The 16,885-nt window shown below is 41.0% G+C and overlaps 1 protein-coding gene across 1 annotated transcript in view; it reads left to right on the top strand.

Annotated features, from left to right (window-relative positions):
- Positions 1-16,885, top strand: part of IQUB (IQ motif and ubiquitin domain containing) — a 729,710-nt gene that overhangs the window by 176,888 nt on the left and 535,937 nt on the right. Inside the window, exon 6 of the mRNA XM_044088765.1 lies at positions 11,263-11,418. Within this exon, the coding sequence (XP_043944700.1) occupies positions 11,263-11,418 (156 nt within the window). The remainder of the gene's footprint in view (positions 1-11,262; positions 11,419-16,885) is intronic.

The raw sequence follows: 16,885 nt of genomic DNA, 5'->3' as shown, positions 1-16,885 counted from the left end.
TGACCTATGAACCTAAAACCATACTGCCTGCACTTTAACAAAGTTGTTATTGTGTTTAAATTACCTGTTTAACTGTTGTAGGCTACACACTCAAGTGTGATATCCATTTCTGTGCATTTAAAGTGTTTTTTTGATTGTATCTGTTTTATTTTCTGAAAAAAAAACAAAAACAAATACTTGTTTTCCAGCCTTTCTAAGCTAGTATAGTCCAGTTTTCAGGTTAGTGCTGAATTCAGGGCTGTGTTACAAGTTTCTGTGTTTGCCCATACCTTACTTGGACAGAAGGAAGTTTCTCTGTTTACTGTGAGAGAGGGTGCTTTGAGCAGCCTATCTATCCCTGGAAGAGTGGCTTCAGCCCAGAAATTAGTAGTTTATTCGCCATTTTGGGCTAATTTCTATCTCTTTCATTTCCCTGCTATAAAACCTGCATTTGCGTGGTTTTGCATGCCGGGCAGCGCCGGTTAGCTTGGGTATAACTATTTGTGGTTCCACAAAGTCTACTCTTCAATTTCTCCCTTGGAACTAGACAAACTTTCAACTTAAGCACTCAAATCATTCACTTCTCATCCTGGCACTTGCTCAAAACTCATAGCAAGCACTAATAAACTTTAGCACTAGACCCCCCCCCCTATACTGTAGAGAAAGACAAGGCTCTTTATTCGAACTTACCAGTCAATCAGTAAAACAGTTCACTGTACCTATGCAGGCATGTCCAAAGGGCAGTTTCAGGTATACTCTCCGGTCCAACTGGTGAATCTGGGCATTGTGAGGCAATGTTACAATTGCCTCATGTACACAGACATCCCTCTCCTCCTTCCACCAAACAATAATACATGCGAGAGATACAATTATACAGCCAAACTGGAGGCTAAGCTCTCTCAACCCAAGACTGGACCAGGCAGTCAAGAGGAGAAGGGAGTTACTTGCATCACACCACCAGTCTCACATAGACATATGAAACCAGCACCAGCAAAAAACACACATAAATACACGAAAGCATACTCGGAGGATCTAATTAAAAATCTGCAAAAGCAACAGAGACCTCCAAAGCAGACATCCAAGCAACCTCCACCCCCCAACACAAACCATGAAACATACTTCACAAAACCAGTGTGCCATGCAATCACAGCCCTTAAGGCAAATTAACATACCTAACACACTAGTAATGGGTGACTCTATAGTCAGGCACACTGACGTCCCACTCACTAGGCTGAACAAGGAGAAGGTTACTGTTAGCTGTCTGTCGGGTGCCAGGATCCGCCACATAACACAAGCACTCAGGTCACTCCAGAACAACTACAGATATGACTCTGTCATTGTCCATGTTGGTGTGAATGACCTGAACTGTACCTCCCTGGACTACATGAAAAGAAACATGGAGGAGCACTCTGATCACGTAGACCAGGCCGGTATGACCCTGACCCTGAGTAGCGTCCTGCCCTCACCAAGAATGATACCACGGTATAGAGAAAAAATTATCAATTTCAAAAATTGGCTAAGCTTCTGGTGTCATTCAAAGGGGATTCAGTGTCTGTCAGCCTGGGATGACATGCTTAACAAGCCATGCTGCTTCGTTAGAGATGGCTTGCACCTGTCACCCTTAGGCTTTCAAATATTGGCCAAGGCTCTTGCCACCCCCATAGTGCCTTTTTTAGGCAAGGCTCAAAAGACAAACCCACCACCATAAATAGCACAAGTAACAAAAAACTGAGGGTAATGCTACTCAATGTCAGAAGTCTAAACCTCAAAATGCACGCACTCGAGGCACTCCTCAGTATGGAGAAAATCGATATATGTGCAGTAACAGAAACCTGGTTTAAGGCTCCAGAGAGCACCCAAGCACTTCCAGGCTACAACTCATACCATACATTTCAGCCACAAAACCCGGACTGAAATACAAAAGGTGGGGGAGTATCCATATTCATCAAGGATACCCACACCTCCAGGTTAGTGGCACTGCATGATGCTTCAGAGATCATCCACGTGCAACTAACAACGGGCAAAACTGCTATTCAAATTATAGCTTGCTACAGATCACCCACTATGTCCCAGGACCACAACTCCGCATTCCTGGAAACACTGGGAAATATAAAGGTCCTACTAAACACCCTGATATTGGGTGATTTCAATTACCCAAACATTAACTGGGAGAACTACTCAAGTACAAACTCCATTGCCCAACATTTCTTAGAATTTATAAACTCAAACGCCCTGGATCAGCTGGTCAACACCCCCACCAAAGGTGACAATGTACTGGACCTGTTCATCACCAATATGGGCGACCAGTGTTCCACACCGGAGGTCAACCCCTCGCTGGTTAGATCTGACCATAAACTAATCACTCTGGATATCCACATTCCGCCGCCACCCCCAGTCAAAGAAACCACCGTGAAAAACCTTTCAAAAGCAAACTTCACATTACTTAAGACCGAGGTGGGAAGTTTCAGAGACCCCATGCTAAAGGATAACTCTGTTCAAGCTGCAAAATCCTTTACTAATGCACTCTACGGGCACCTACAGGAATGCATGGATTGTGCTATCCCAAACAAAACCAAGACTCACTCCTCCAAGAAAAGGAAACCAGTTTGGTGAACCCCTGCCATAAACAAGCTGTACAATAGAAGGAGGAAACTAGTACAGAAGAGAGTAAAATCCCAAGAAGGGAAGACATCCCTGATCAGTATCAGCAAGAAACTATGTTCCCTCATAAAATCATTCAAGACTAGCTTTGAAAGAAAAATTGCCATGGACTCCAAAGATAACCACAAAGCATTCTTTAGCTATGTCAAGAATCTGAGTGGCAATTCTCAAATCTGCTTGGAGTTAGTGCAGAATGGCACAAAATACACTGAACTGACTGATAAAGCCAACATCCTGGCAGACAGGTTCAGTGCAAACTTCACCCCCCTCTCATCCCCAAAAGGGCCCATAACTATACCAGAAGAATGTAGTGCCCCTGAAATCACAGACACTTAGGTTAAAACAGTGCTCTTCAAAGCCAAAAACACAGCATCAGTGGGACCGGACGGTGTCACAGGCTGCGTCCTACATGAGCTCAAAGATGAACTAACCCCTCACCTAAACACACTGTTTAAACACAGGCTAGATGCCCACAGAGTGGCACACAGCAATGGTTATTCCGCTCCACAAAGGTGGAGCCACAATGGACCCCGGGAACTGTCACCCTATAAGCCTGACTAGCTTGGTCTGCAAAGTTATGGAGTGCATCATCATGGATCTCGTTAACAGAGACATTGGGAACCTCCAAACACAGGACCCTACCCAGTTCAGCTTTGTTAAGGGCAGATCATGCCTCCTAAACCTGGTGGACTTCTTAGAGACAGTTGCCAAGGCTATAGACAAGGGAAAAGTGGTCCACACTGCCTATCTAGACCTTGCAAAGGTCTTCAACACCATTCAGATATTATAGACAAGCTCACCAGCCTGAACATAAACCCCTACGTCACAAGATGGGTTGCCAACTGGCTCACGGACAGAACCCACATGGTAAGAGTTGCAGGAGCTAGGTCTGACTCTAAACCGGTTACACGTGGCGTTCCCCAGGGCTCAGTCCTAGGACCCCTCCTGTTCGGCATATACTTCTCAGAGGTACAGGCAAGCACAGGAGGACTATGGCTGACCAAGTTCACAGACAACTGCAAACTAGGGTCTATAATTGACTCTCCGGCTGACACAGACATCCTCCAAGAGGGTCTCACTGAGACAGATACCTGGTGGCAAAACTATGGCCTCAAGCTAAATGCCAAAAAGTGCATAGTCATCCCCTTTGGAAAAAACAAAGTAGCCACAAACTACCACATAGGTGGTAGCCCCCTAAATACGGAAGACGTAATAAGGGATCTGGGGACCGAAGTAGATAGTAACCTCTCCTTTGATAATCACATTGCCAAAGTGGTTAGAAAAACCTTCTATGTGGCCCACCCAATCACAAAAGGGTTTGCATCCAGATCGAAAGAGGTCATTGGGCCCCTCTACGCATCACTCATCAGACCCATCATAGAGTACAATGCCCAATTTGGGATGTACCTTACAAGACACCTGCAACAACTGGAAAGACCACAGAAGTACCTCACCAAGAGGATCACTGGCCTCAAGCAGATGCCCTTTGCAGCTCGACTAAAGAAACTCCAGTTGTACCCGGTTGCATACCGCCTTCTCAGAGGTGATCTCTGCCTGACATACAAGGCCATGTCCAACCCAGAATTGATGGACATGCTCCACCTAAAGAAAACCATATCCCCTCGAGCCACACACTCCAGGGATCTAAACCTCACCACAACAATAAATAGGATGTGCTGGAGGGTAGATTCCTGTTCCAGAGATTTCCCTTGCTCTGGAACAAGATTCCAATCTACATTAGGCAGAGCTCCTCGCTAACCCTCTTCAAGAGAAACTTTGACGAGTGGATGGGAAACAGAAAGTTTACCCCAGGGATCACTTTAATGGCTCTGCTGGACAGAGGCACAGGGAACTAATCTAACAGGGTGGCAAAAGCCAACACATTCCGGCTAGGCTTATAAATGCTTTCGGGCAGATAGCCTAGTACCTACCTATGAACCTATGAACCTATGACAATATGAATTATGAAAGGAAAAGGAACTTAGTTTTGAAAGTGAATTTAATTTAATATATTCTGTTTTACAAATGTTACATTGTGTAATATAATGGGGGAGGAAGTGTGAATAAAAATGCAACTAGATGTCTAAACCTAAGTAGTATGTGTACTGACTTTGGTGTTGATTTTATTTTCCTGTATTTCCTTATTATTCTGATATAAACACATGGATGGGAGTTATAGAACCTGGAATAGGATGTGCACATGATAGATTTTTAATCCTTTTTATTCGAAGACTAGCACCATTAATCTTTAATAGTCACTTGCATTACTGACAATTCAGGCAGATGAGACCAATGAGACCTGAGTTTAATATCTCACGCTAAATGCTAAGCAACTTAATTGTCTTTGAATTTTATAATGAGCTGGTTGGAGGAAATGTGCATGAATGTTGACTTTCCCATAATCCTCACCTCACCTTACCTCATTGACGGCATGATGCTGTACTTAGAAGAATTCAATACATTATGAATAACAAATAAATAAATAAATAAACATATGTTCATCATATTGATTGCTGCTGAAGTAAGCTTAGATATATGTATTATATCCTGCCAAAGATATAACAGCCGTCCAGCTTCCAAAGCTTCAAGGCACCTTCCACATGCCCAAGCAATCAGGCAGCATAAACTGAGATGACTAAAAGACAAGTCTGGATGAGAAGCCCTTCAGAACTTTACTGCTGCCATAGATTACGCTCCTCTGAGGCTTCTCAGGATCAACGGTTGGCTTGTGCTGTTCCTTTGCTGGCCAGATAAGTTCCCTTTGGGGGAAAAAAAATATGTTTTCTTTTTTTGCATGGCTGTTTTATCACTTTCTTCTTCAGGAAAGTTATTTTTAAAGCTAGGAGTGTTGTGTTTTAATGGATTGTCACAAGACTGTAACATTTTTAAACTGAGTGCTTGTTTTTCCTGTCAGTCTAAAAGTGACGTAAAGTAACAGAAAACATTTTTCTGTGGAGAAATTGTGTTTATTTTACTTTTGTGAGACTGGCATAGTGTTTTAAAAATACTTTTTACTGTGTTTTGTGTAACAAAGTAATTTCTGTAGACTGGTAATGTTTACCGACATTTGCTGCTCATCTTCCATGGGAAAGAGGCATCATTTTAGGCTTGATCATGGAACAGACTGCCAGTTCCATGGTCAGTCCTTCAAGCTACAAAAAGAATAAATAAGCAAACAGCCTTTGCCACCACAGGTGGGTGACTCTGCGGTCGCCATTTGTTGTACCTCAAGGCAACTCATCTTTTACCCCCAGTCTCTCTGGTGTAACACCTACAGCTACTATGGACCGCTGGTTAGCCATGTTCTTTTACATCTTTTGGGAGAAGGGAACACCACTCTTGTCATTCCTTGGAATTCTGTGCCCATCCCTGGGGAAGCTGCTACTACAATTAGTAACATGGTTGGACCAATTTTTCCTGTCAAAAAGAAACAGAAAACCAAGCATGATCTAGTTCTCCTTAAATTTCTTTGGATGCAAGTAGTTTACTGGGTCTGGCTAGTAATCCTTCTTGTAAAGTATTTTCTGGTAAAAGAAACAGGGTTTATTTCTTTTCCTGAAGAGATTCAGTATTCTGAGTCTGAACAGGAAGATGCAGGTATGGATACACGTTTTCCTCAGATTTCTGATTCAGACTCAGAGGAGAACTCAGTTTCTGATTCTGCATGTGGGGGGGGGGGTCTTTGAGACTATTGCTACTTTTTCTGAAAAGGATGGTAAATGGGAAAAAGTGTGTACTTGTGCAACTTTGATTTTCAGAATTTTGAATTGTCTGGCTCCTAAGTTAAAGTTTGTTCTCTCTAAGTGTGAAAGCATGACAAATTATTTTTCTGCACTTTTTGTGAGGAAAAATCTCCTTTAAATAACTTATTTTTTCTATTGCACAGTTTACCACTCATTGCTTACAGTGTGTGCATGACTTTGTTGATGCTTCTTCCAGGGATATGGCTACTGGGATTGTTTTGAGGAGGTTTGCATGCTGCATTCTCAGAACCTCCTAGATTATGCTAAAAAAAGAGATTTTAAATTCACCCTTGGAAGGAGATTTAGTGTTTGACCCATCTGCTGCAGAGGTGATCAAAAAGTGTGATGAAAGGGACAAGCTGATCTGGGAAATCCCTAAGATTTTACAGCTCTCCTTTTCCATTTTTGGCAAAAAGCAGAATAATCAGTCTCAACAAAATACAGGTAACATTTGAAAAAGAAATGACAATGGCATTCCACAAAGAAGTCAAGAATATTCCAAAACCAAGAACAGTCTCACTGTCCAACAAGTCTGAGTGACTGTCCAACAGACTTTATGATCCCATTCCATACTGGTCCATTTTTCTTCCAGAAAATCCGAATCTCAGTTTTTCTCTTTCACAACAGATAGTTTCAGCCAAATGAGTTCTGAAAAATCATTCATCAAAAGGTTATAGATGGCAGTGAGAGGAATTCCTCCTTTACAGGGAGTCATTTCTCATCCTCCAGATTAGACTATTTTATTTCCACTCTTTCTTCATCACATGCTAACCCAAGAAGTGACAGACCCAGTTCCTCCTTTCCAGGTTGGGAAAGGATTTTATTCATGGTTGTTCCTAGTGACAAGCAAAGAAAATGCTTGGAGACCAGTTCTGGACCTTTTTTTTGCTTATACCTGTTTGTGATAGTGCCCAAATTCAAATTTATGTCACTTCACAACCTGTTACCTCTTCTTCCTCCTTCAAGTTTTTTGGTAACACCAGACCTAAAAGATACTTATCATTATGGCACAGTGGTGTAGCGGTTGCATTGTTACCTCACAGCAATAGGTTTTCCGGTTCGATTCTCGGCTGGGGTGCCTTCTGTGTGGAGTCTGCATGTCCTTCCTGTGTTCATGTGGGTTTCCACTGGGTGCTCCGGTTTCTTTCCACCTTACAAAGATATGCATATAGAATGTTTCTTTCTAGGTCCCTAGTGAAAATTGGCTCCATTCCAAGTCAGACTTTCCCAGTAAACAAATGTAAATAAATAAATTGCGTCCCTATTCACCCAGACTTTAGACATTTTTTAAGGCTTTGTGTGTCTATTCTCTGCCATACCTTTTGGACTATTGACAGCACCAAGAGTGTTCATAAAGTGTTTATCTCCAGGTACACCTTATTTCAGGCTACAGGGTATACACATTTTTCCCATATTTAGATCACTTGCTTATCTTTGCAGAGTCTTTTTTCAAAATGTCAGGAATCTCTCTCTTGGGTGAGAGATCTCTTACACAAGTTAGGATTCCAGGAGAACATTCAAAAGTCCATCTTGATTCCTCCACACAGGATTGTGTGCCTGGGATGTTATCTAGACACTTCAGTTCAAAGGTCTTTTCTTTCACAGGAAAAAAATAGGGGGTTGGGGTTGGCTTATTGATTAAAGTATTTATGTCACAGACAAGAGGGTTTGGTTCTCACTAAAGAAAATTGTCTAAGATTGAAATGGTTCACAAGGCCAGCTTGCTATGAACCTATATGTAGATGTATTTCTTAAGTTTTCCTCTCAGACTTCAGTCCCTGCAAGGAATATCTGAAGCTTTTGGGTCTCATGACATCCTTTATCTTTTCAAATCCCAGTCTGGGGTTTGTCTGAAGAGAAATATTTTGGTGGAGACAGCAGATATCCTTAAATCCTGGTCTCCCCTTCTCCCTTCCTGCTCCAAAGCAGTCAGTCACCACAGACACCTTGGAATTTGCTTGGGTAGCAGTTTCAGGAGAGATGAAATTACAGGGGTGTGGGACACCAACGATAGATGCAAACACATAAATATCCAGGAAATCCTTACCCTGATCAAGGCACTCAACAATATGAACCACCTCTGGTCCCTAGGACTGCTTCAAATGGTTACAGACAATACCACTGTCATGTGGCATATCAACAAGCAAGGAGGTACCAGGTCGTACCCCCTTTTTTGCAGACTAGCCATGCTGGCTTGTGATATAGATTCACAATACAATCTCAATCTACAGCCATTCTCTATTCCATCTGAGCAAACCGTGTCGCAGAAGAGAATCAGGCAGACCTTCAGGAAGAGAAGCTTGATAAGGGTGTCTTCCAAGCTTTGATTCATCAGTGGAAAATTCCTCAAGTAGAATTGTCTCCTCTCAGAACAGTCAACTGGCAAGATTCTGCTCCAGCACTCCATGCAAAAAGGCCTGGAAGACAGATGCCTTTTCTTTTCCTTGAACAGGTTTGTTCTTGTATGTTCTTCCACCCGTTCCACTAATATCTAAGTTACTTCTGAAGATTTGGAAATAATCCCCCAAGATCACTGGGGTGATTCCTTTCTGGCCCAGGCTTAGATCTCCCTTGTGTAAGAAATGGCCAAAGGCAATTACCAAAAGCTTTCTCACACACTGGATCTATTCTCACAAGAACAGGGGTGTTTGATTCACCCTGACTCTAATCAACTTTAGTTGTCTGCCTGGATAATAGGGTTTTAATTCCTTTTAGGTGCCTGCTTACTCAGGATGTATAGCAAGTACTAATGGAGACAAGGAAACCTGATACTAGAAAGTCATATATTAACAAATGGAAAAGGGTTTCCTGTTGGTGCCAGCACCATAACCTGCACCCATTTGTTGTCTGGTTTTACAATATTTGTGTGAGTTACTATCCAATCCTTTTTCTTTCCTCTGTCGAGGTTCATGCATGGGGCATTTCAGCATGTCTGCCAATGGATCCTCATCTTTCAATGCAATTTAATGTCAAAATGTTTTTGAAAGGGATTTGTATAAGAGGTCTCCAAGAAAATTAGTGGCACCTCCTTGGCATATTAATTTTGTGTTAGACAAGCTAACACTTGCTACATTTGAACCAGGTAACCTGGCTGACATGAGGTTCTTAACATGGCAAACAGTTTTACTCATTGCTCTGACCCCTGTAATTAGAATATCTGAGTTGTAAGGGGGCACAGGAAAATAATTTTCTTGGGTGGCGAAAGCCAGGGTACCTTTTTGGCTAGGCTTATATAGGCCGTAGGGCCAATAGCCTAGTACCATACCCATGCTGAGTTAGCCCTGTCTAATTTTCCATATGGACAGGATTTCTTTGAGAACTTGACCTTCTTTTAGGCCTAGAGTGGTATCTGAGTTTACTTTAAGCCAACGTCTTGGTCTCCCTGTTTTCTTTCCAGAACATAAAAATGAGGGAGAAAAGATACTCTATATACCTTGGATGTCCAAGACACCTCAGGTACTATCTTGACAGAACTAAATCTTTCAGATCTTCAGATCAATTATTCATTTCTTGTGAAGGTAAGAAGAAGGGGCAACCTATGTCAAAACAGACTATTTCCAAATGGTTCTCTAAGACTGTTACCTTTTGCTATACTCATCATAACAATACTATTCCAGGCAGGGTCAAGGCCCACTCTACCAGGGCCTTGACTTGTTCTATGGCTTTCTGGAAAGGGTTGGATTTTAGAAATATTGTAGCAGCTGCTACTTGGTCCTCAACACATAGTTTTACAAAGCACTATAAGCTTGATTCCTTCTCTTGGTCTGGATCAAGCGTTGCTAGTACCATTCTCCAGTGCCTTCTAGAATATTCTCCTTCCACCTCCATATGTAGTTAGCTAGGATAATCTAATCATATAGCTAAGGCTACTGCAGCAGTGATTGATGTGATGAACATAGTACAGTTGTGTAAGTAAATTTACCATAACTGTTTGTGAATAATCAATGCTGCAGTAACTGCTCCCTCTCTCCATATCCTTTGTTTTTTGGTGTGCTTTTTATGCCAGGGTGTGGATATTTTTTTTGTATTGTGTTGTTCCTAGTATTGACCTTTCAGGGCTCCCTGTCTCTTTTGGAATGAAAGCTGTAAAGGGCTTCACACCCAAACTTGTCTTTTAGTCACCTCAGCTTGAGCTGACTTACAATTTGTCTCATGGAAGGAGCCCTGAAGCTTTTGAACCTGGTGGTCTGCTATATCCCTGGCAGAGTATAACCCATATAGCTAAGGCTACTACAGCAGTGATCATTCAAACATTTACTGTTATGGTAAGTTTACTTACACAACTGTACTTCTGTGGTAGGCACACCAAGTGTATGTTTTCTTGTGTAAGAAAAAACATGCTTATTATAGTTTTTGTTTATAAAGTGCATATATTTGTTTTAGTGTGTCTTTTGGGTGCAAATTGAACTGGTTTGTATCTACTACATCATCGTGATGAAACTTGCATCGCATTGTTTTTCATCCATGTGCTTAATTGTTTAGTAAAGTTGGCATCTGGCTTGGACAAATGATAGATCCCAAAGGACTTTTGACAGAACAGGAACAGGGTTGCATACTGTACTGTCTACATTTGCGTGATGTCAGGTAAGTAAAAAGATAGCCATAACATTTAAACAAATTTACATATTGCCTTATCCCTTATCTTCAATATTAAATTAAAATTCTGACCATGAAAGAAATGGGGTGCTAGTAAGCAATTCAAAATGTACCATTTCAAAGAATAAATCATGTTTGAACCATATGATCTTGATACAAAAATGTCAACTATGAAAATTAAAAAAAAACATAAACAGGTAAAACTGAAACTACAAATTTCATCTGATATAAACCAGTTTCAAAATTACAAATTTAATTCAGGGCTACTTTTCTGTTTGTATAGACTGTTGAAGAAAAACATCAGCATCAGCAGACAACAAGTGACACCTCTACACAGATGACTAAGATTGGATGTTATGTGGCAAACATGAAAGACAAATTAATAACCCCAGGAAAGTATTTCACAGCTGCAGAGTACCATGCCCGGAGGCTCAAGGCAGTGAGTGTCAGTTTTCCTACTTGGTATCTTTAATCTTAACCTTCAAGAATATAAGTCTGTGATATAAAAGGCAGGTCATAAAAGTTTCATACTATAAAACATATTGCTTTTGTAATAGGAGAAATATAGTATCACAGACTTATCAGACTGCATCCATTAGGACTGCATATGCAAATTTTATTTAAGGTCTTTTTCATTTAGTTTAATCTGATAATCTCTTTTTAACTGTACATGCATATAGATAGATAGATAGCTATAACTATATATATCTATAGCTTTATCTATCTGTCTGTGTATATATGTATGTATCTATCTGTCTATCTATTTATCTATCAATCTATATATTTTAACTATCACAATTCTGAAGCACAGTCCCCAGACCATAATATTAAGACCAAAACACTGAAGATTACATTGTCTAAAAAACTCAAACACTGAATCCTGGTACCAATGTAAACCTAGGAACAAATGCTAACATGGGTTCTACTGGGGTGAGGAACAAGTGTTAAGATTAGAGTTAAGGTTCTGTAGGAGTGTGGACCCATTAATAAGTGCTAACATGGGTCTTGCAGGGGTGGGAGGCCTTTCCAGGAATTCTATATTGTGGTCTTCAGCATTTTCGTCTTTTGGTATCATGGTCTCAGAAGTATGATTTTCAAGTTTATGGGCTTCATGATTGTGACAGTAAACTTACACACACACACACACACACACACACACACACATACACACACATATATATATATTCAGTGGATATAAAAAGTGTACACACCCCTGTTAAAATGCCAGATTTTTGTGATATAAAAATGAACCACAATAAATCATTTCAAAACTTTTCCCACCTTTAATGCGACCTATAACCTGTACAATTCAATTGAAAAACAAACAAATCTGTTAGGGGAAAAATATAAAAAATAAAAAAATGTACAATAAGCTGGTTGCATAAGTGTGCACACCCTTAAACTAATACTTTGTTGAAGCACCGTTTGATTTAATTACAGCATTCAGTCTTCATGGGTACATATCTGCCATCAATTAAAGAGACTCTGATTAACCCCAAATAAAGTTCAGCTGTCCTAGTAGGATTTTCCTGATATTTACTCAGTTGCCTGCTACAGCAAAAGCCATGGTTCGCAGAGAGCTTACAAAGCATCAAAGGGATCTCATTGTTGAAAGGTATCGGTCAGGAAAAGGGTACAAACAATTTTCACAGCATTGGATATATCATGGATCACAGTGAAGACAGTCATCAAAAAATGGAGAAAATATGGGACAACGGTGATGTTGCAAAGAAATGGACATCACTTCAAAACTGATGAAAAGACAAGATGAAAACTGGTCAAGGGAGGCTGCCAAGAGACCTACAACAACCCTGAAGGAGCTGCAGGAATTTCTAGCAAGTACTGGTTGTGTACTACATGTGACAACAATCGCCCGTATTCTCCATATGCTTCGACTATGGGGTAGGTTTGCAAGATGGGAAGCCTTTTCTTACACAGAAAAACATTCACGCCTGACTAAAATTTGCAAAACAATACATCAAGTCTCCCAAAAGCATGTGGGAAAATGTGTTATGGTCTGATGAGACCAAGGTTGAACTTTTTGGCCACAATTCCAAAATGTACTTTTGGCGCAAAACCAACACTTCACATCACCAAAAAATCACCATCCCCATGGTGAAGCATGGTGATGGCAGTATCATGCTTTGAGGTTATTCTTCTTCAGCTGGAACTGGGGCTTTAGTCAAGGTGGAGGGAATTGTGAACAGTTCCAAATACCAGTCCCTTTTGGCCCTAAACCTTCAGGCATCTGCTAGAAAGCTGAAGATGAAGAGGAATTTCACCTTTCAACATGACAATGACCCCCAAGCATACATCCAAATTAACAAAAGAATGTTACCGGAAGAAAATTTAAGTTTTGGAATGGCCCAGCCAGAGCCCAGACCTAAATCCAATAGAAAATCTGTGTGGTGACCTGAAGAGGGCTGTGCACAAGAGATGCACTCACAATCTGACAGATTTGGAGCACTTTTGCAAGGAAGAGTGGGCAAATATTTCCAAGTCAAGATGTGCCATGCTGATAAACTCCTACCCAAGAAGACTGAATGCTGTAATTAAATCAAAAGGTGCTTCAGCAAAGTATTAGTTTAAGGGTGTGCACACTTATGCAAGCAGCTTATTGTGGCATCTTCTAAACCAGCAACACCATGCAGCACTATTATTGAACATGTTTATATTGATAGCTGGAGGAAGCCACTGCAGGTGCTCATTGTTAGCATGCCAGCTGTGATTCAGTGCTCTGTTCACACGCCAGCTGTGATTCAGTGCTCTGTTCACACGCCAGCTGTGATTCAGTGCTCTATTCACACGCCAGCTGTGATTCAGTGCTCTGTTTATTAGCACGCCAGCTGTGATTCAGTGTTCTGTTCACACGCCAGCTGTGATTCAGTGCTCTGTTCACACGCCAGCTGTGATTCAGTGCTCTGTTCACACGCCAGCTGTGATTCAGTGCTCTGTTCACACGCCAGCTGTGATTCAGTGCTCTGTTTATTAGCATGCCAGCTGTGATTCAGTGTTCTGTTTATTAGCACGCCAGCTGTGATTCAGTGTTCTGTTTATTAGCACGCCAGCTGTGATTCAGTGTTCTGTTTATTAGCATGCCAGCTGTGATTCAGTGTTCTGTTTATTAGCACGCCAGCTGTGATTCAGTGTTCTGTTTATTAGCATGCCAGCTGTGATTCAGTGTTCTGTTTATTAGCACGCCAGCTGTGATTCAGTGTTCTGTTTATTAGCATGCCAGCTGTGATTCAGTGCTCTGTTTGTTTGCACACCAGCTGTGATTCAGTGCTCTGTTTGTTAGAATGCCAGCTGTGATTCAATGCTCTGTTTGTTTGCATGCCAGCTGTGATTCAGTGCTGTTTTTTCGCATGCCAGTTGTAATTCTGTGCTGTTAGCATGCCAGCTGTGATTCAGTGTTCTGTTTGTTAGCATGCCAGCTGTGATTTAGGGCTCTGTTTGTTAGCACATCAGCTGTAATTCAATGCTCTGTTTGTTAGCATGCCAGCTGTGATTCAGTGCTTTGTTTTTTCACATGCCAGCTGTAATTATGTGTTGTTAGCATGCTAGCTGTGATTTAGTGTTCTGTTTGTTAGCATGCCAGCTCTAATTCAGTGCTCTGTTTGTTAGCACACCAGCTGTGATTCAGTGCTCTGTTTGCATTCCAGCTGTAATTCTTTGTGATGTTTGTTAGCAAGCCAGCTATGATTCAGTGCTTTTCTTAAACATCTCCCTCCACTCACTGCAATGGCTTGAGCTTCCCAACTATCTGAACCTCCTTAAACTCACCACTGCCCATAAGGTCTTATTTTAACTCATCCTCCTGTCCCTCTCTCTCCATCTCCTTAACCCCCTATATTCCTAATCGCTCACTTAGGGCAGAAAATCAGAACCTGCTCAAAATCTACAAACCTTTATGGCCACCTGGAGACTCTCTGCTATCCTGCTCCTTAGCTAAACTATGGAACTCTCTTCCCCCCTCCCTTAGAAATACTCATAACCACTTTAACATTAAATCCCTCCTCCATTACTACCTATCTTCAAGGTGGGAATACCCTTACTCCTTCCCCACATAGGACCCTCCTGTATCAAAACCCACCTTCTAACTCTGTGCATCATCTCTGCACTCACATCATTTGCCCTCCTACTCCTCCTTAACCTCCAAATTGTGTTAGTTTATTTCCAACAATTTCTCGTCCGCAATTTGTAATTCACTGTTAATGACCCTTAAACTGTTCTGTTGTTAGATTTTTACAACTGTTATTGTGGAATGTAACATTTCAGTTGTAATTCACTGTTAATGACTCTTAAACTGTACAGTTGCTAGATTTTATTTTTATTATAGAATGTAGAATTTTTTACTGTAGAATGCTGCATAAAGCTGTATGACTTCTTTGCTTTGTATGTGTATATACTAATATGTTTGTCATTGTTACTGGAGCTTTTCTCCCCGGGCCTCCACTGAAAACGGGCTCTTTTTAGGCCCAGTGGACTTCCCCGGTCATCAAACTGAAATAAATAAATAATAAACATTGTGAGATTGTGGAGTGCTGATATATGAGGAATGGGTTATTGTGTTTACACTGGTTGCTGGGAACACTTCTTCACAAGTGCAGTTGAGCATTAATAAACTGGGGTTGCTGTTTAAACGTTTTCCTTTCTTTGCTTTTTACTAGTGTAGTCTTCACAGTATTGCTCACTTCTCGGTAGCCTGCTTATGTAATATTTTACAATGACAGGTTTTTTTTTTAATTTCTGTGGTTAAACCATGGGAAATATACTGGTTTTCTCATTTTTGTAAAAGAGGCATCAGACAGATGCAAAACTATTATGTGCTAATAGCCTACATACTGGCAATGCTGCTGTCTGATCATGGAGTTAACATATCATGGAGTTATGGTATGTAAGTTGGGGGTGTGGAGGGCAGAGCCCTCATAGAAAAGCTTGTTGTTTTGTTTTATATTGTAGGTATACATAAAGGTGTATTTACGGTACTGTTAAATAAATGTTGGTATGATACTATGTGTTGTCAATGTCTGCAAACATGAGCCCTCCTTGGATACTCAAGGTAACCATTTTAGCATGACAGATTGGTTCAACATGACTGTTTCTTTTTCTGAGACTGGCTCTGTTTTGCATATTAACTTGGGTGCATGGCTTAAACATTTAGAGCATTTGGTCAGGTGGAGAATGGCTACTTACACCAGAACATTAAATTGGGTAGAGTACCAAAAGGTTTACATTGCTGGAAATACCCTACTGGTTTAATTAACGGTTCTGAATTACACAAGGAGCTGTTAGGCTTTGAGCTCATGGTGGTCTTAATTAAAGACAACTACAGAACTATGGATAAGATTTCTGTAGATGTTAAGAATGTGGATACTACCATCAGGAATGACTTTTTATTTGAGTAAGTCAAGCTCAAATATCACAAAATATTTGTTAGGGCTGATTCCCTTATGATGGAATTAAAGAATAAAAATGATGGTAGCTGTTACGGGATGTATCCGGCTCCCCCGAGATCTCAAGCTTGGTCAGCATGGTTGCTTGATAGGACACCGTTAGTGATGAGACTGACCATAGGGGACCATTACTGATGATGACAATCACTCTAGTATCCCTTTAGTCTCCACCCTACCTTTAAAGAGATCGAAGAGGATTCGGTCTTGGCAGAACACCAGTGTGGTACAAAGTTGGTCCAAACACAACTGATGTGGCTTCATGCAGCAGGAGAGTGATGGACCGAGCACTAGACAGACTTATTGGGTCTATTGGATGTAGTTTTTGTTAACGAGGATGGTGATTTCAAAGTTTATAACTTTACCAGTGTCACTGTCACAGAATAATTTTTTTAAGTTTTTTCGAGAGGTTTTACCTTTGTCCCCACAGGTAGAGCCAAATTAGTTGAAGTT

Source organism: Protopterus annectens, chromosome 11.part0, assembly GCF_019279795.1.
Source record: "Protopterus annectens isolate FY-2018-M chromosome 11.part0, PAN1.0, whole genome shotgun sequence".
In the NCBI taxonomy this organism is placed as follows: Eukaryota; Metazoa; Chordata; order Ceratodontiformes; family Protopteridae; genus Protopterus; species Protopterus annectens.
This window is presented reverse-complemented; position numbering and strand designations above follow the sequence as displayed.